The sequence below is a fragment of the Podarcis pityusensis genome (assembly GCF_964106645.2).
Source record: "Podarcis pityusensis genome assembly, chromosome: 4".
Lineage (NCBI taxonomy): Eukaryota > Metazoa > Chordata > Lepidosauria > Squamata > Lacertidae > Podarcis > Podarcis pityusensis.
The window spans coordinates 84,078,149-84,097,160 of NC_138027.1; the positions used below are offsets into that span (position 1 = coordinate 84,078,149).

The 19,012-nt window shown below is 42.0% G+C and overlaps 1 protein-coding gene across 8 annotated transcripts in view; it reads left to right on the plus strand.

Annotated features, from left to right (window-relative positions):
* Positions 1–19,012, plus strand: part of NALCN (sodium leak channel, non-selective) — a 196,423-nt gene that overhangs the window by 169,679 nt on the left and 7,732 nt on the right. For all 8 annotated transcript variants that reach the window (XM_081002886.1, XM_081002888.1, XM_081002887.1 and 5 more), the window contains 15 exons: positions 368–472; positions 2,073–2,179; positions 3,884–4,004; positions 4,353–4,451; positions 5,910–6,003; positions 6,326–6,432; positions 7,285–7,359; positions 7,752–7,871; positions 11,643–11,711; positions 12,827–12,975; positions 13,420–13,513; positions 14,999–15,131; positions 16,347–16,462; positions 17,438–17,595; positions 18,413–18,563. In XM_081002886.1, the coding sequence (XP_080859012.1) occupies positions 368–472; positions 2,073–2,179; positions 3,884–4,004; positions 4,353–4,451; positions 5,910–6,003; positions 6,326–6,432; positions 7,285–7,359; positions 7,752–7,871; positions 11,643–11,711; positions 12,827–12,975; positions 13,420–13,513; positions 14,999–15,131; positions 16,347–16,462; positions 17,438–17,595; positions 18,413–18,563 (1,698 nt within the window). The remainder of the gene's footprint in view (positions 1–367; positions 473–2,072; positions 2,180–3,883; positions 4,005–4,352; positions 4,452–5,909; positions 6,004–6,325; positions 6,433–7,284; positions 7,360–7,751; positions 7,872–11,642; positions 11,712–12,826; positions 12,976–13,419; positions 13,514–14,998; positions 15,132–16,346; positions 16,463–17,437; positions 17,596–18,412; positions 18,564–19,012) is intronic.

The window sequence follows — 19,012 nt, forward strand, 5'->3', positions numbered from 1 at the left end:
TTGTGTTTCTGATTGCAAAGAGGTTTAGCTGCATGCATGAAATGTAGGTCATGAAATTTACCTGAATGGAGTGAGGAATGCATTTAAATGCAATAAGAGGCATGTCACTGGGGTTCTGATTCCCAGACCATCTACGGGCCGGATTGAGAAGGTGATTGGGCCGCAGCCGGAGCCCAGGCATTAGGTTGCCTACCCCTGCTCTAAACTATCCTTATGTGACTTAAAGAGGAGATGCAGTCCAGGGGTCAACTGGTGCCAGTCTGTTGTCAGGGCTGGTGGCTTAAGAGAAGATACCCACAAAGGATTTAAACATTGAATATAAGACTGTTTTCGATAAAGTTGGACTGCTTTTCATTTATTCCTACAGGTTTCCATTCTTTTGCTGACATTGATGCTTGTTTTTGCAAGCTTTGGAGTTCAGCTTTTTGCTGGGAAGCTGGCTAAGTGCAACGATCCACATATTATTGCAAGGGTAAGAACAAGTTTTGCTTGCTTCAGCATGTACAGAGCATCTCCTTCCTTTGCACATGGGCAAAATTCCACTAGCTTCTGCGGTTCCATTCTAGAGTAGGGTGGGGGAAGTTTATGAGACATTTAAGGATGACAGAAAATGTACAAAAAAAGGAAAAGTATATATGAAGCTGCTTTATATTGTGTCAGAAATTTATGGTTCACTCAGAGGTTTTACCGATAACATGACTATACATCACATGAGATCAACATATGACATTATGTGTGAGAAATGGCAGACCTGCATTGCCACTGTGAAACAGCTCTGTGGTCCCAATTTAGAAACCCTCACACACAGCAGTAGTGTATGCAATGTGTACATTTGTGGTTGGTGAGCAGAGGATGCACTCAGCTTTGCCAAGAAGGCTATTAGTAGGAATGGTTCTCTCATTTTCTCATTTTTCCAATCTTGAATTCAGTTGTACACATTTCTGCAGCAGTTTGTGGTGTGTGTGTGTGTATGTGTGTGTGTCTCATACACACACATACACATATACTTTTTCAGGTGCAGGTTTCTTCCAATATAACATTTTTGTATGTTTCCTGATATAATGCATTCTTCACAAATATATTCATATTAATGCACATTTCCCCCTAATATATGCATTTTTTAAAACACTGGTTGGAGAACTGCATCAAAAATTTCAGATAATAGTGCAATTTTGAAGGTTCTCATAATTGTTTCAATTTGATAGAGTCATATAATGGTATGGGGTTGCTCGTGCGTAAGTTGCCGCCTCTCCTGGCTATGTTGCCTTGTTAAACCTTTCTGTCTGGACAGCCCTTCAATTCGTGGCTGCCTCAGTCGCTAGCAGAATCCGTCAGTGGGCGTTTCTTAAACCTTTTCCAACATAAAAGTTGTTTGACACCCAGTCTCCTCCTACTTTCTCTGCGCGGAAGTCTTCTGCGCAGGGAGGGCGTGGGTAGCGGAGGACCAGTGCTCTCCCCGCTGGTGTCCGGTGAAGAGTCTGGGAGCCCTCTCGCAGATTCCCCCATCTGCCCCTCCTTATTCCTGGTGTTGCACTGAATTGCTTCCCCATCTGCTGAGCTGCCTCTCTCCCTGCTGGGCCCTTCTCCAGCATCATTAGAGAGCCTCCCCTCCACCTCTAGCTCCGATGTCAGTTCCCTGACAAGTCAGCTTAAAATGCATACTGAATCAAACATGAGATAGCCCCATGCTTAGCTGTTAGTGAGTGGAGAGGAAAAGCAGGAGTATGGATTCCTTCCCTACCTCACCAAGAAAGTAATTGCTATTGTTGAACAGATGTTGCCAACAAAGTGCATGCATGTTCAGTCAAGGAAGTACAACTCTGCTAAATGTACAGGTTTCTCTCTCTTTAATAAGCAATACTCTCTAATAAATAAGCAATACTCTTTTTATGAATGTATTATCTTTGCCGGCCTAGAGTGGGATGTTGGTTAATGAGGGATTTGACTTCTTGAGTTAAATCAAAAGCAGTACTTATGCTCACTTTATGACATAATTTCCTGGTGTTTGTCATGCGGGATATTTTTTGGTTTGTTTGCAGCTTTTTATGAGCATTATTTTATGTTTATTATAGGAAGACTGCCATGGCATATTCCGAATAAATGTAAGTGTTTCCAAAAATCTAAATCTAAAATTAAGACCCGGTGAAAAGAAGCCTGGATTTTGGGTGCCTCGAGTCTGGTAAGTGGTATATTATGGCCTGTGCATTTATTCTGAAGATTCAGTTAGTAATCTAAGATATGCAGTGGACACTGTAAGACTTAGCTCCATGATAGTTAACTTGTACTCCTTCCTACACTTTGATTTTAGTGGTAAATCACACAACCATGAGAGCATGTGGACATAATTTTAGTAATATTATGGCAAAAACAATGGAAATAATGGTACTGGTTGTTTAAAAGCAGCAAAGTTTTTAAGCAGTTTATCTACGCTTAGAAAATGATGGAACTGAGTATATGTAGCCTAGGCACATATAAAAAGATTTGAAGCAGACAATGCAATTTTCAAGGGCTATAAAAACGGCAATAGAGATGCCGGATATATTAGTTCTGCCTTGTCATTGAGGGAGTAGGCCTCTAAGCTGCAGCCACATAGATTTAGAAGCATATTATGACAAAATCCCTAAATGTCAGAAGAGTTAGATGTGCCAAGGGAAGTTAAGTTACCCGATCCTTTGATTTTGAAAGGAGAGAGTAATTTATAGATGATTATATCATACTTGGATCCTTCTGCTTGAATTTCTGTCCCGCTGTTGACCCCATTCCCACACAATGAATTGAAGGCGTAAGATATAAGAGGGGAGATTCTTCTTAATAGTAGAGTCTGTGGCTGAAGGTGCTTGGAAAGTAATGGCCATTTCCACATATAGTGTGGGCATCCATTGTGCTGACTTTAAAATTGTTCCTTATTTTACAAATGTAAGCATAGGTAGCCATTTTGCTATTCTTTTCCAAAATGCTATTGTAAAATTTATCCTGGTGAGGGGGCTTGCAAGGAAGCATCCAGTACTAGTATGTGGAAATTTTATTTCATTCTGTTCCATTAATATTAGAAATCAGGGTTTCTAAAGCAGGTTTCATTTTTGCAAATATTTTAACATGGGAAGCTGTATGTGGATAGGGGAAAGTGCTATGCTATTCTATTGAAACGGTGCCCTGTGATGGGAGCAGCTGGTGATGCTGTGATATTTGCAGAATCATATACTTTCAGAATCCAAGTCTCTAAGTGTAAGCAATTTAAAGACTTTAAGCAACAGCACTAATAATGTGAGGAACCAATTTTGCCAGTGTAAGAAAATGTATTTACCATAAGGAAAAGTGCACAGACAGAAGACTTGAGTGCAGAGGCTGATATTCAACTAAGTCATACTCAAAGTGGATGCATTGTAATCAATAGACTTAAATTGCATCCAACAATTAAAAAATAATATTATTGCATTGATACATTGGTGTCCTCCAGTTATATTCCAGTGCCATGGACCACATATTGATGCACTTAGTAGTAGTGTGCTGTGAGGTTAAAATATGACACTGGGGATCCACATCCTTAAATCTTCTGGGATCCTATACACGCTGACCATGTCTGCTTCGGAGCAGATGTACATAAATTGCACTGTTAGTCTATTTTTCCAGGTGTTCAGAGGTCAAATGGAACTCTTATCCCTGACTGTCCTCTTTGATTGTTAGCTACTTAATCCAGGGAAATAAGTGAATCAGAAATGTAAATATATATCCCAGGAATGTATATGATTGTCTCCATGACTGTGTGTGTGTTTGGCTCTAAACTACTCACTAGTGTTACTAAGAGATTTGTCAGTTCTTTCAGTACAATTAGGGAGCTTGACTGCATATATTTTTGCTACCCTTCCCTGTGATATTTTAACAGGGCCAACCCTCGGAACTTTAACTTTGACAACGTTGGGAATGCAATGCTGGCATTATTTGAAGTCCTTTCCTTAAAGGGATGGGTTGAAGTCAGAGATGTTATCATTCATCGTGTGGGGCCCGTGAGTATATATACCTCAGCACTTGTCAGACCTTTTAATTCCTCCTTTAATTTCTACAGTATGGTGTAGTGGTTAAGAGCGGTAGTCTCGTAATCTGGGGAACCGGGTTCGCGTCTCCACTCCTCCACATGCAGCTGCTGGGTGACCTTGGGCCAGTCACACTTCTTTGAAGTCTCTCAGCCCCACTCACCTCACAGAGTGCTTGTTGTGGGGGAGGAAGGGAAAGGAGAATGTTAGCCGCTTTGAGACTCCTTAAAGGGAGTGAAAGGCGGGATATCAAATCCAAACTCTTCTTCTTCTTCTTCTACAGATGAGTAACATTTTTTTTTAAAAAAAAATACTTTACAGATCCATGGCATCTACATCCATGTCTTTGTATTTCTTGGCTGTATGATTGGGCTAACACTTTTCGTTGGAGTCGTCATTGCTAATTTCAATGAAAATAAGGTAATAATGCAGGCTTTCTATTTCTCGTGAAATAATTTTTTTATATTGTCTTTGCACCTCCCATGTGCTGCCATGCAGTTCTCAGATAACATTGCAGGTATAAAACGATACCAACTTGGGCTCATCTGCCAACTGCACCCATTCCTGGGGTGATTTAACTGGCCACAGTCATCATATTCACTTGCTAAAGGTGGAGGAGAATTTCGTTCAGTCCATGTTTTAAAGAGAACTGACCTAATTTGTACTTCCTGAGTACACAGTGGATTATTGTTTTTCACACTTCTCAGAATGTTACGGTACAGTTCTTGTCTCAAAAGAAATGCAGTATATATTTTGGGATAAAAGATGTTTAGAAATGCATTGAAATGAATTACACATTTAAATACATATTTGTTTAAAAACACATGTAAAAAGGATTTTTCATATGGATTTTTAATAAATAAAACAAATCACAAAGCAAGGCAAAATGGAATTGGAACACTTGTGAAATTGACATGCAATGGGAATAGACTGATATGCCCTGGAAGTTAGTAACTTCCAGGGTTAGACTACGATAGTGCATTCTAATGCACTAGGGTGAGACTACTATAATGGACTATTCTTGGGTACACCTCTGTAGAATCCTCAAGTTTCAGCTGGAACAAAATGTGGCACAGTGTATATATCTATTGCTTTAGCTCCTTGTTCACTTCCGTGCCCAATTGAGAATGCTGGGTTATCCTATAAAGTCATAGATATCATCATCATCATCATTTATTTATACCCTGCCCATCTGACTAGGTTTCCCTAGCCACTCTGGGTGGCTCCCAACAGAATATTAAAAATACGATAAAACATCAAACATTAAAAACTTCCCTAAACAGGGCTGCCTTCAGATGTCTTCTAAAAGTCAGGTAGTTGTTTATTTCCTTGACATCTTATGGGAGGGTATTCCACAGGGTGGGCACCACTACTGAGAAGGCCCTCTGCCTGGTTGAGGCTTTGCTATCTTCTGGACCATCTTCTCCTGTGTGAACCTTCCCCCAGTTATTAACTGAGGACCTGCTTCTGTGGATAGGCAAGTGGATTTTCAGGGGAAATGTTCATCTAATTCATCCAAGCTTTGGAATTCCCTTCCCTAAGAAGTCCTAATGTACGATGGGGTATCCAGTTCTCATGTAGGCTTCCTTAACTTCAACATCCATATTCTATGCCTAGATGTTGAGAAGTGGGGCCAGGGATCCACCCAAGCTCAGGAGTGGGGCCAGGACTATGGCCCCATTATCTTTTAAATATGTACCAGGGCAGGTGTATCTTTTGGATTCAATATGAGAAGCTTTTGTTCAAACCATTTCTTGGTGGCCAAAGATAGGATAGTAAAATTCGTGTACAGTTACACACACACACACACACACACACACACACCAGCTTTTTGATAAACAAATACGTGACTTGATTTTGTTATTCTTGTTCATTTAGGGGACAGCTTTGCTGACAGTTGATCAGAGGCGATGGGAGGATCTCAAGAGTAGACTGAAGATAGCTCAGCCACTTCATCTCCCACCTCGCCCAGGTATCAAAGCCATTTCACTTGAATTCGTAATTCCGCAGGAATGTAGGTTTCACATTATAATTGTAATCATGAGGCCCTTATGAGTTTGTGTGAAGTAAAGTGAAAATGTTCTGTGCCTATAAATTTTGCGAAAGGGCATTAACTTCAGCCCAAAATGTGCTTCAGATGTTCAGAATTTGAATTCAAAAAGTGTTCCAAATTTAAAGGTCTAAGAGATTTATTATTGTGCATATGCAAACTAGACAAAGTTCAGGAAAATAGAGAGTGACACAAAAGAATTATATACTTTATTAAACTGTGTACTTTTAATTGTTTTTCCCAGATAATGATGGATTTCGAGCCAAGATGTATGATATAACTCAACATCCATTTTTCAAGAGAACCATTGCTGTGCTTGTCTTGGCTCAGTCTGTGTTGTTATCTGTTAAGGTATTTGCCCTGTTCCTTACGACATCTTGCAAAGCAGTAGATTACAGTGGTACCTTGGGTTAAGTACTTAATTCGTTCCGGAGGTCCGTACTTAACCTGAAACTGTTCTTAACCTGAAGCACCACTTTAGCTAATGGGGCCTCCTGCTGCTGCCGCGCCGCCGGAGCACGATTTATGTTCTCATCCTAAAGCAAAGTTCTTAACCTGAAGCACTATTTCTGAGTTAGCAGAGTCTTTAACCTGAAGCGTATGTAACCTGAGGTACCACTGTAGAGTTGGGAAAGGTTCAGAAAACAGCAAAGCAAAATGATCAAGAGGATAAAGCAACTTCCTTGTGAGGAAAGCATACAATATTTGGGGCTGTTGAGTTAGAGAAAAGGCTAGAGGCAATGTGATAGAAGTATATAAAATTATTCACGGGATGAGAACGTGGGTAAAGTTTTTCTCCTTCTCACATAACACTAGGACTTGGGGAATATCCAGTGAAGCTGAACATAGGAATGTCCGAGTCAAACAAAATAAATCGGTTTTTCACACAGTGCATAGTTAGACTGTGGGATTTGCTCCCACCTGAGGCAGTGATGACCAACTTGGATGGCTTTAAAAGAGAATTTGACAGATTCAGGGAGGATAAGTCTACTAACCCTGGCGACTGTTCTTGTGGGAAACTGCAGCAAGGGAGAGTGCTGTTGTGCTCAGCTCCTGCTTGCAAATTTTCCATAGGTATTCAGTTGGCCGTTGTGAGAATGGGATGCTGGACTAGATGGGCCTTTGGCCTGACCCAGCAGGCACTATTGTTCTTTTAATAATTTAGAAATATTTTATAAAGCCCTGTTTCTTCTTTTATATAAGTGGGATGATCAAGACCCCGTTACCGGTCCTTTAGCAGCAATGTCCGTCGTCTTCACCTTCATTTTTGTTCTTGAGGTAAGGTGATATATTTCACAATTTCTCCACTCTACAACATTGCATCTTTTGTCAGTTTTGCTTTTGGACATCATGCAACAGCTTTACTTTTCAATCTGTTCCGATTCATACTGATTTGCCAATAACCGCCCAGTTTGGGTACAGGTGACTCTCAACGTTCATGAGGGGTCACATTCTGTGGATAGCAATCACATATAGGGTGTGATTGTCCCCTTTCTGCCTCCTTTGGCGGCGGGGGGGATAATACATTTTTGCCAAACATATAAAGCAAAATGCACACGTTACACATGCATAAGTTGTGAGTTACCTGTAGTGCAGAATTTTGGGTGTGTGGTGGCATAATGAATGATGGCTCACAGAAAAGTGATAACATATACATTCCTCTCTTACAGGTTACCATGAAAATTATTGCTATGTCACCTGCTGGATTTTGGCAGAGCAGAAGAAATCGCTATGATCTCTTGGTGACGTCTTTAGGAGTCATTTGGGTGATACTCCACTTTGCCCTAACTGTAAGTTCCAGCAAACTGCATTTTTTTTTTTGTCAGAACTGATTGCATAGGACTATTATAGTTTGTATACCTGAAATGTAATTCATGAGCTGCTTCGGTATTATTATTATTATCATTATTATTATTATTTACTATTTATTCAAAAGAGGGGGGGGATACAAACTGATCAACGCTCCCTTTCCCCCAACCCAAAGATCAGATGCAATCAAATGTAAACAGTAATAGTCCTTGTTGGGAATCTGCATACGTGCAGCTACACACACAGAGTCAATTAGGGTTTGGCCGACAGCCAAGGCAATGTGAAGGAGTAAGTCTGCCTGGTGATACAGAGGCATGGAGACAGCTCCATGATTGGTCAAGCTCTCTCACGGGAATAATGATTAATGGCCTACTAACTGGAATGTGTGTTAGTACAGTGGTGCCTCGCAAGACGAAATTAATTCGTTCTGCAAGTTTTTTCGTCTAGCGAATTTTTCATCTTGCGAAGCACGAAATCCCATAGGAATGCATTGAAATCCAATTAATGCGTTCCTATGGTCAAAAAAAGTCCAAACAAAGCCAAATTTGGTACAATAAGAGTTTATTAAGTGCTCTTTAAAGTCACACATACTGTAAAGAGCATTTCAAAAACTGAAGGAACAATAAATTAAGGTTCTAAACATGACAGGAAAAACATTTAAAAATCAACAAAGTGTACATTACATTTTCTAAGACTCTGGGGGACCACTCGAAGAAGGTTCCTCTTCCACTCTTTGCTTCTTGCTTAAGAACCTGTCCATGGTCTGCTGCTTCATCCGCCTTTTCAGCACCTCCCTGAAAGACGACATGACCCTCGTATCAAAAGTGTTCGCAAGGTCACGTGTCACGTGCTTGTTAGGGTGGTTCCACTCTGCAAAAGCCTGCACATCCTTCCACTTCAGGCAAATGTCCCTCAGTTCTTTGGAGGACAACTGTTCCTCAGTTGCTTCCTCCTCTTCCAGCGAGGCCTGCTCCTGCGCAGCCTCTGCCTGCAGTTCAACCAGCTCCTGGGTGGTCAGCTCGTGGTCGTGCTCCTCCACCAGCTCGCTGACGTCCTCCTCTGTGACCTCCAGGCCCATGGTCCTCCCCAAGGCAACAATGTCCTGCACCACTGTTGACTCTGGTGCATCAGAGTCACTTGGTGCCACACAGTCCGGCCACAGGCTGCGCCAAGCGCAATTCAAATTTCTCTGGCTGATCCCTTTCCAGGCCGTGGTGATCATCTTCAAGCAGGTGACGATGTCGAAGTGGTCCTTCCAGAATTCCCGCAGGGTGATGGTGGTGCAATCAGTCACCTCGAAGCATCGCCTGAAAAGCTCCTTGGTGTAGAGTTTTTTGAAATTGGCGATGACCTGCTGATCCATCGGCTGGAGCAGTGGCGTGGTGTTAGGCGGCAGGAACATGATGTTGATGAAGCTGAACTCCTCCAACAAGTCCTCCTCAAGGCCTTTAGGATGAGCAGGAGCATTGTCCATCAGAAGCAAAGCCTTCAGCGGCAGGTCGTTGTCCAGCAGGTACTGTTTGACAGCAGGGCCAAAAGCAAGATTGACCCAGTCCACAAACAGCACACGTGTGACCCAAGCCTTACTGTTGGATCGCCACATGACACTCAGCTGCTCCTTGTCGACCTTGTGTTTCTTGAAGGCCCGTGGGTTCTCCGAGTGGTACACCAGCAGGGGCTTGATCTTCAGGTCGCCGCTTGCGTTGGCACAGAAGAGCAGGGTCAGACAGTCCTTCATGGGCTTGTGGCCAGGCAACTTGGCCTCCTCCTGAGTGATGAAAGTCCTTTTGGGCATCCTCTTCCAAAACAGCCCGGTCTCGTCGCAGTTGAAGACCTGCTGTGGAACGTAGCCCTCCGTCTTCACAACCTCCAGGAACTCCAAGGCAAAGTCTTCAGCCGCAGGAACATCAGAAATGGCAGCCTCTCCATGCCTGACCACGCTATGGATTCCAGATCTCGTCTTGAACCGGTCAAACCAGCCTCTGCTTGCCTTGAAGACTTCTGGCTCGCCTGAGGTTCCTGGCTGTTTCCGGATGAGGTCTGCGTGCAAGGCCTTGGCCTTCTCACAAATCACGGCCTCAGTCACTGTGTCCCCTGCACGCTGCTTCTCTTCTAACCAGATGAGGAGCAACTACTCGACCACCTCCAGAACAGCTGGGCGGTTCTTCACGATCCTGGTGACTCCCTTGGCTGCATCAGTTGCAAGGATCTTCTCCCTCATCTTCAGGATGGTGCCGATGGTAGATGGGTTCCTGCCATACTCCCTGGCGAGGTCTGTCACACGCATTCCACCGTCGTGCTTCTGGATGATCTCCTTCTTCATTTCCAGCGTCACCTTCTCCTTCTTCCTCTCGCCGGCCTCTGCAGCAGTCTTCTTGGGTCCCATGGCAGCACAGCTCCTAGCTTCGTAAACTCAGAAAAAAAATAAAAATCAGTGATTCAGACCCAAAAAATTCAAAAGCACCCACCACACAGGAATTCAAACCCAGAACCAAGTCCTTGAATTCCAAGCACCCAACCCAAAATCCAAAAGCCCCCCAAAAAGTTTTAAAAGTTTAACTTAACTTACGAAATGGCTGCAAATCACCAAAGTCTTCAAAATCCTCAAATGGCTGCAAAAGAAGTTTTGGAAAAGCTTTAAAAATCACCAAAGTCTTCAAAAACCTCAACTGTTCCCCCGGCCACCCACCCACCACACAGAAATTGCAAACCCCTCCCCAACTGTTGCAAACCCCTCCCCAACTGTTGCAAACCCCTCCCCAACTGCTCCCCCAGCCACCCACCACACAGAAATTCAAACTCAGAAAAAAAAAATTAAAAAAAAACAACATGGCCCAATGGTCACAGAAAATCATAAAAATTCAAAAAAAACCCACACAAGCTCCCAGATTCTTGCAAACCCCTCCTCAACTGTCCCCCCAGCCACCCACCACACAGAAATTCAAACTCAGAATTTTTTTTGGAAAAAAACAGCAGAGTGCCCCAATGGTCACAAAAAATCATAAAAATGCAGGAAAAAACCACACAAGCTCCCAGATTCTTGCAAACCTCTCCCCAACACCACGTCCTTGAATTCCAAACACCCCAACCCAAAATCCAAAAACCCCCAAAAAAGTTTTAAAAGTTTAACTTACCAAACAGCTGCAAAAGAAGTTTTGGAAAAGCTTCAAAAATCAGCAAAGTCCTCAAAAACCTCAGAAAAGGCTACCACACCACGTGCAATGTGTTGCTCCTCGAAGTCAAGTTGCAACTGCGCCTCTTCAAGCAATGCACCCTGGGTATTAATGGTTTTACGAAAAAGGAAACAAACTTGCAAGACGTTTTCGTCTTGCGAAGCAAGCCCATAGGGAAATTCGTCTTGAGAAGCAGCTCAAAAAACGGAAAACCCTTTCATCTAGCGAGTTTTCCGTCTTGCGAGGCATTCGTCTTGCGGGGCACCACTGTACAAGTTTGAGTTTAGGAGTTGTGAGTAGTGTATGAGAGAGCTAGTCAAAGATCCGTGTTCTGTTCTGTTCCTGTAAATAGTCCACCTAACAACAAGTTCCTGGTTAATGCTTCGTCCATCCTGCCTGCAGCCAAGTTGCCAATTGCTTTCGTGAACACTGCATTTACTCTGCTAGGTCTGGCTAAGGTCCTGCAACTAGTCAGAAAGTTGCGAAACACCAATAGATTTTGCCAATAGTCCTTAGCATTTTAAGCTGCCATTTAAGAAGTAGTACCAAGCAGAAACAACTTCTGTGTTTGAATTCCAGAATGCCTACACATACATGATGGGGGCATGCGTAATTGTCTTCAGGTTCTTCTCGATCTGTGGGAAACATGTGAGTAAAAGTGGCTTGCTTGTTTGGCTGCTTTATTCTTTTCAGTATGTTATATATTGTTGCAATGAACAAATTAAAGCAGTATGGTACTGAGGGTGGGAAAACGATGAGATGACAGGTGTACACACCACCCATGCCCACTGCCCTTGCTCCTGACCCCGCCCTGGGTTCCGTCACTCTGCCCAATCCCAGTCCTGGCAAATAGCGCAGTTTAGAAATTTGCAGTTCAATTTGGGTAGTCTATGCCCTAGAGACAGGAATAGGTTTGTTGGGGGGGGCTGATGGCTGGAAAGAGGTCCCAGAAGCTAGGAGCAGGGTAAAAGGTAAAGGGACCCCTAACCATTAGGTCCAGTCGTGACCCACTCTGGGGTTGCGGCGCTCATCTCGCTTTATTGGCTGAGGGAGCCGGCGTACAGCTTCTGGGTCATGTGGCCAGCATAACTAAGCAGCTTCTGGCGAACCAAAGCAGCACACGGAAACGCTATTTACTTTCCCGCTGGAGAGGTACCTATTTACCTACTTGCACTTTGACGTGCTTTTGAACTGCTAGGTTGGCAGGAGCTGAGACCGAGCAACGGAAGCTCACCCCGTCACGGGGATTTGAACCACCGACTTTCTGATCGGCAAGTCCTAGGCTCTGTGGTTTAACCCACTATGCCACCTGCTTCCCCTAGGGGCAGGGAGCCGAGAGTAAAGAGCATGAAGGAAGAATGCAGAGTAGTCAGTGGGCCAAGGAGGAGGAGGAGCAAATGATGTCAAGACTGAGGAAAGGAAGGGTAAGCAGGAAGGTACCTTAGGAGGGCTCAACACCATGGGTCAGAGAGCAAAGGGTTGCTGTGTGTCAGTTCTAGACCCTAACGGTGCTGCTGTGCTTTGAACACTGCATATAAGCAGAAATATAATTGTATTGTTGCTGGAGCATTGTGACCAGGCAATCCTAGGGATACAAGGAGGGCCAGGAAGCAGTAAATGGCAGGGGCTGGATGTCACATATGAGTGGAACTAACCAGCCAATTCATTGGCTACAGGTTTCTAATACTACTCAGCTGTGTCACTGTTATGCCCCATTTCTATTATTAAACGTTATTTTCCATTGCTTTCCTTCTATCTCTTAGGTGACCCTGAAGATGCTGCTTCTGACAGTGGTTGTCAGCATGTACAAGAGCTTTTTCATCATAGTAGGGATGTTCCTGCTGTTACTTTGCTATGCTTTCGCAGGAGTAGTTTTATTTGGCACTGTAAAATATGGAGAGAACATCAACAGGTACGACATTTTTTACTCCACCAGAAAGTAAATGATATCGTGGCATTGCTGTGTTTGAGCATGAATGTTCGTTGAATCGTTGAGATTCTCAAGAAATTTGATTCTGGGTCAGGTCTCAGAATCCATGCTTGTGCAGTCTAGTTTTGGGCACACAAAATGCATGAACAGCTGTACTATTCTACTCCCATTCTGTGTATAAGTACCCATGTTATTTCCTGTAGTAGGAGTAATTTGCAGGCTGGGCTTCTGGAAATGAGAAGATCAGGTAGATTACTATATAGCAGGCACAATATAACCTCTCACTATAATTAATAGTCACCATGGAAAATGCTTAGGACTAGCTAAGTAAGGGAAAGAAGGAAAAGATCGCAACATCTACTGTTTTTTAATGCTGAATTTCACTTGTCACACACTGAACAAAATTTATTGTTTGTTTAAAAACAGGCATGCCAACTTTTCATCAGCTGGTAAGGCCATTACTGTACTCTTCAGAATAGTCACTGGGGAAGACTGGAACAAGATAATGCATGACTGCATGGTAAATTGAACACAATTATAAAACAAGACATAAATACTGAAACCACCGCATATCTAACAGCCTAGCTTTGTAACTTAACAGTGCTGTGCTTTTTTTTTTTTAAGCTGTCATTCACACAAATATTCATGTATTTATTTGACATGTTATAGGAATAAATGCATAACCATTTAAACCCGTGGATAATGCCAACAAGTATGAATATATTTTGCCTTTCTAAATATCACCATCTTTGTATTAATTGCTAGCAAGTGGGGGACTTTCTGAATATGTTGACTATATTGCTAACTGATAAACATTTGTTATCCTTTAAATCCAGTACTGGATCTGCTGCAATAAATGCCAAAACATTATTTAATATAATTCTTTCTGCGGTCTTATCTGCCCCTGCATCTCAGATGTGTGTAAATGCTAATTCACAGGACTGGTGCTGCTTTCATTTCAAACCACCAGCTCTTACAGCTGCAAATCATATATAGATTAAGGGCTTGGAACACAGCTTCTCTTTCTGCCATGGTGCTGGTAACATCTACAGTGAAAAGCTGAAGTGTTTGGGCCTTATTATTTTGGTAAAAGGACTGCTAAAGGAGGGCATGATAGATATTTTTATTATTTATTAGATTCATATACCCCCCTTCATAAGATCTCTGGGCAGTTCACAGAATAAAATAGAGGATAAAAACAAGTAAATAAGTAAAACAAAACAGCAAAACAATAAACCCCTTCCCTTTACCACAGACACATTTAAAAGGCTGTAGAATATTAATCAGCCAAAGGTCAGGTTGAAGAGGAATGTACTAGCCCACCGCCTAAAAATATATAATGAAGGTGCCAGGCAAACTTCCCTAGGGAGAGAATTCCACAGTTGGGAAGCCACCACAGAAAAGGCCCCGTTCTCTTGTTGTCACCCTCCGAACCTCACATGGAGGAGGCACACGAAGAAGGCCTCAGATGATGAATGCAGCGTCCGGGGCGGTTTATATGGGTAGAGGCAGTTTATTTAGTAAAGCTGTGAATATATAGATAGAAAAGATTGAGATATGGCAGGAAGTTTAGGTCAGACAAATGAAATAGGTTCTTCACCTTTGGCTGTGAGAAAAATAGGTTAAGGTTTGATAGGGAGGCATGCAATGGACATGGGGGAGGGGGGTTATGTACCCTGCAACAGGGCACCACTTTCGCTGTTAAAAATGGAGACCTTCATCACTCTTTCCACATTACAGGGGCAGATCTTTTTTAAAACAAAAACGCACGGATATGCCGCTGTTGCATCCAGTTTGGCCCTCACTCTTGTCCTGACATACGCCTCAGAATGTTGTTACTATTGCTGCTCTTGCTGTCGTGTTAATGCCATCGTTGTTCCCTAATTGTGATACAAACGTTTAAGTGTATGCTTGTGCATATGTCGGTTAGTCGCAAAAGAAAAAGAAAAGAAAAGAAGAAGCAATCATATATCCCTTTGAATTAATTAATTATTTTCCTTTGAAGGTTCAACCTCCTTTTTGTACTCCAGATAACAGAACATACTGGAAGACAGATTGTGGAAACTATGCTGGTGCTCTTATGTATTTCTGTTCATTTTATGTCATCATTGCATACATAATGCTAAATTTGCTTGTGGGTAAGTCACAAATAGCCATTAGTGTATATGTTTCAAACATACTTATTATATGTACTATATATATATAATTTAGCCTTCGGTGCCCCTGAGGGGACAAAACTATAAATAAAATAATTGAATTAGCAACATGACTGCAACGATCAGCTAACTGAAAAATTAAAAAGTAGCATCAGTTTTGGACTGCCAAACAAAACCATTGAAACAATCCACAAAGACCTGACAGGAATTTCAGAAGCCTTCTGAATGTGAATCTGTTTTAAACAACTGTCCTGGTAGACCTCTCTAGGAAATGAAATTCCATAAAGAAGGCGCCATCACTGAAAGACCTCACTTCAGCATATGGAGTATGCTTTTCTAAGTATTAGTACCGTATTTGCCCGAATATAAGCCGCACCTGAATATAAGCAGCACCTTTAAAATTGGAAGGGGGGGAGAAAAAAAGAAAAAATACCCGAATATAAGCCACTCCATTCCTCACTGCTCCTGGCTGCATACTGGGGGGGAAGGCACTGCGTTGCTGGCGGCCTTTCCCCTTCCTTGCTCTCTCCCTTCCTGGCCTTGGGGGAGAGGACAGGGGACTACGCACGGGGCGGGCATTGCTTTGCCGCGTTCCTGGAGCTGTTTGCCCCACGTTCCTGGCTGCATACCGTAAAGTCGCGAATATAAGCTGCACTTTAACTTTTCACAGTCGGGATTTGGGGGAAAAGTGAGGCTTATATTCAGGCCAATACGGTACTTAGAAGATCAGCATACCCAATTTTTGAAATCTTTCAATAAAACAATGAAGTCTTGTTTAACATTTGAAAAACCTAGCTGCCATTTCTTTTCGTATAAAGTTATTGGTTTAGCAATATAGGAGCAAATATGTTTTAGTAAGAACGCTGACTCGTAAAAAGATGTCTATTGGAAGACAAATTATTCCTACCTTGTATGTGCATATGTAAAATAACACTGCAGAAGGCTTTTCGGTTTGCTTTTATTGAGTTTGTTCAGTGTTCACGGAAGCCAGTAGAACACTTCCATATTTAAGATTGAAGCATATTAGATTCTAACTAATACTGTTAGATTGACTTGTCTAAATAAAGGCAAACCTATTAATATAAATATAGCATTTTGTACATTTTTGCCAACATCATGAATACAAATGAATTCCTTAATAGACTATATCCTTGTTTAATGCCCATGTCATTTTAAAGATGTTTCTGTTTTCCGTAGCTATAATTGTGGAAAATTTCTCGCTGTTTTATTCCACGGAGGAAGACCAGCTCTTAAGTTACAATGATCTTAGACATTTCCAAATTATATGGAACATGGTTGATGACAAAAGAGAGGTAATAACATAATTCACTATAATTCCACGAGTCTTATTTAGTTGCTGCTCTGTTAATTAATTGCTAGGAAGGAGAAGTAAATCAGTTTTCCAGAAGGGAATGCAATAGCTGCTCCCATTTCACTTTATACGGGGTAGTAGAGGAGTCCTTTCCAACATCAGTTCCCTTCAGTCTTTGTGCTCAAGCACAGTGGAGCTTCAGAACTGTGAATGGATTCTGTTATGTACTGAAGTTCTCACCCTGGGCCAGCAGGGGAATACTGTAAATAGTTTTCACTCAGGTCCGCATATGCAAATAAGGAATTGAAAGTGACGTTTAGTGATTGGATAGTTACAGAAAGTTGTTACTGTTGCTTTGTAGTTGAGCTCTCTATAAGCAGGCTGGCTGAACCCTTCAGTTCTGTTCTTTTCTGGCCTGTGAATAAACAAGAGCTGTCTGAAGAATCGCTGTGTTGTCTGATATGTTCACCCACAACTTAACAGATTTACTTCAGAATCAGGGTACCTGTGGCCTTCAAAATATTGATGGCCTACATTTGCATTATTCCTGACCACAGGGCATGCTGGTTGAGGCAAATGGGCCTTGGAATTGAGCAGTTTCTGGGAGGTCAAAGGTTGTCTACCCCTGGCTTACACCCTTGACCTATAGATCACTATCTACAAAAATGAACAGTTTGGCTGAACTCCTTCATGGGTCATATCCAACACTGGTGTCCCGATAGCACAGCAGATATCCACTTACGCAGCATAACTTTCTTCTTCTATCCTCTCCCCTACATCTCCCTATGCACCCTCAAAATCTGCTCCAGAGGGTTGGAGAACCCCCTGGAAACAGATCTGAAGGACACATGGGGAGAGGAAAGGGAAGTTCTGTTGCACAAGCAGCACTCCATGCATGCAGCATTAGCTATTTTGGTGACAGCTCATGAAGGTTTTGACCAGTACCAATAATGGAGAAGTTCTGCCTTCTTTTCAGGGAGTGATTCCTACCTTCCGAGTCAAGTTTTTGCTGAGGTTGCTGCGTGGAAGGTTGGAGGTGGATCTGGACAAGGACAAACTTTTGTTCAAGCACATGTGCTATGAAATGGAGAGGCTGCATAATGGGGGAGATGTAACATTCCACGATGTACTGAGGTATGTTAGATGGCACACAAAATCAATTGTAGTTTAATTGCAGATATTTTTAGAAAAAGAGGTGCTGGAACTTGCCTCCCGTGTTCTCTTATAATGGCAATGATGCCCACCTGAGAGATGCCAAAACTGAGTTCCAGCTGAAAACAAGCCCTGAATACAATCATGTTTATAGGGTTTATAGAAAATATTAACTGAGGAGCATATCAGATTTTACTCAATGCTGATTTTTCTAATGTGTATCTAGAAGTCCAATTCAAACTACTATATTCATCATATAATAACAGCAGCTTTCAGCTGTCTTTTTTGGCTGTGTGAACTTGATTGGATCAAGTGTGTTTTTTTATCAAGGAAGGCAAATTTAGCATATAACAATGACCACTTCCATGGAAGAAAGAACTTTCCCTGTTAAAAATACCCCAATCCAGGGAACTTCTGCATCATGATAAGAGCTGACACCGGTTTAGGAAGTCGCAAAAAAGCCAATCTGTACTGTCAGAGCAGAGAATGCTGATGCATATCTCCAGTGCAGGATTTGGGCAGCTTGCACAGTTGAACATACTTGTGTGCAGAAACCTGTTTTCATTGCACATGCACTTCTCTGTAATGGGGTTGGCTGTATAATGTCTTCGCCACTTTTCACTGTATCATAAATCCATGTATCCCCAGGTCATCGGATGACCCTTTAAGAGCAAAATAAACACCTTATTTTCAAAGGAAGTATATGATACACCTGCTATTATTTTCCTTTTATAAAAAACAATTTTTAAAAAGAAACCTTCATTATTATTATTATTGTTTATTATAATTTTTTCCCCAGCATGCTCTCCTACAGATCTGTTGACATCAGAAAAAGTCTTCAGCTGGAAGAACTGCTTGCTAGGGAACAACTGGAATACACCATAGAAGAAGAAGTAGCCAAACAGACTATCCGCATGTGGTTGAAGAAGTGCTTGAAGCGCATTAGAGCAGTAAGTTTGACTAGGAAAAAACAGAAAGCATGTAGCATACCCTTCCTCGTTGTGTAGAACATGCTACATTTTATTTTCGTACTAGAGAGCTGTCAATTATTTGGAAAACATTGTTTAAGCTTCTTAGCCTTCTCAGTCATGCAGTGCTTAAAATACAGGTGTGCTATTTATTTGTTTATTTATTTATTTTTATGCCAGCGTCACTGGTGCTTTACATAATCAAAAAAGAAACAAGGAGCCGAGAATTAAGATGTGGACAATAGAGGAGAAAGAGGAAGGAAAGGCAGATAACTATAACAGAAGGATGATGAGTGACATCAGGAGAGTGTGGTGGAATGTTGCGTGAAGATATAATTGAAATTGAAATAATTGAAATACTTTATTGTCACTTGTACAACTTGTATACAGTGAGATTACACAAGCACCCATCATATGAATGATGGGTGGCA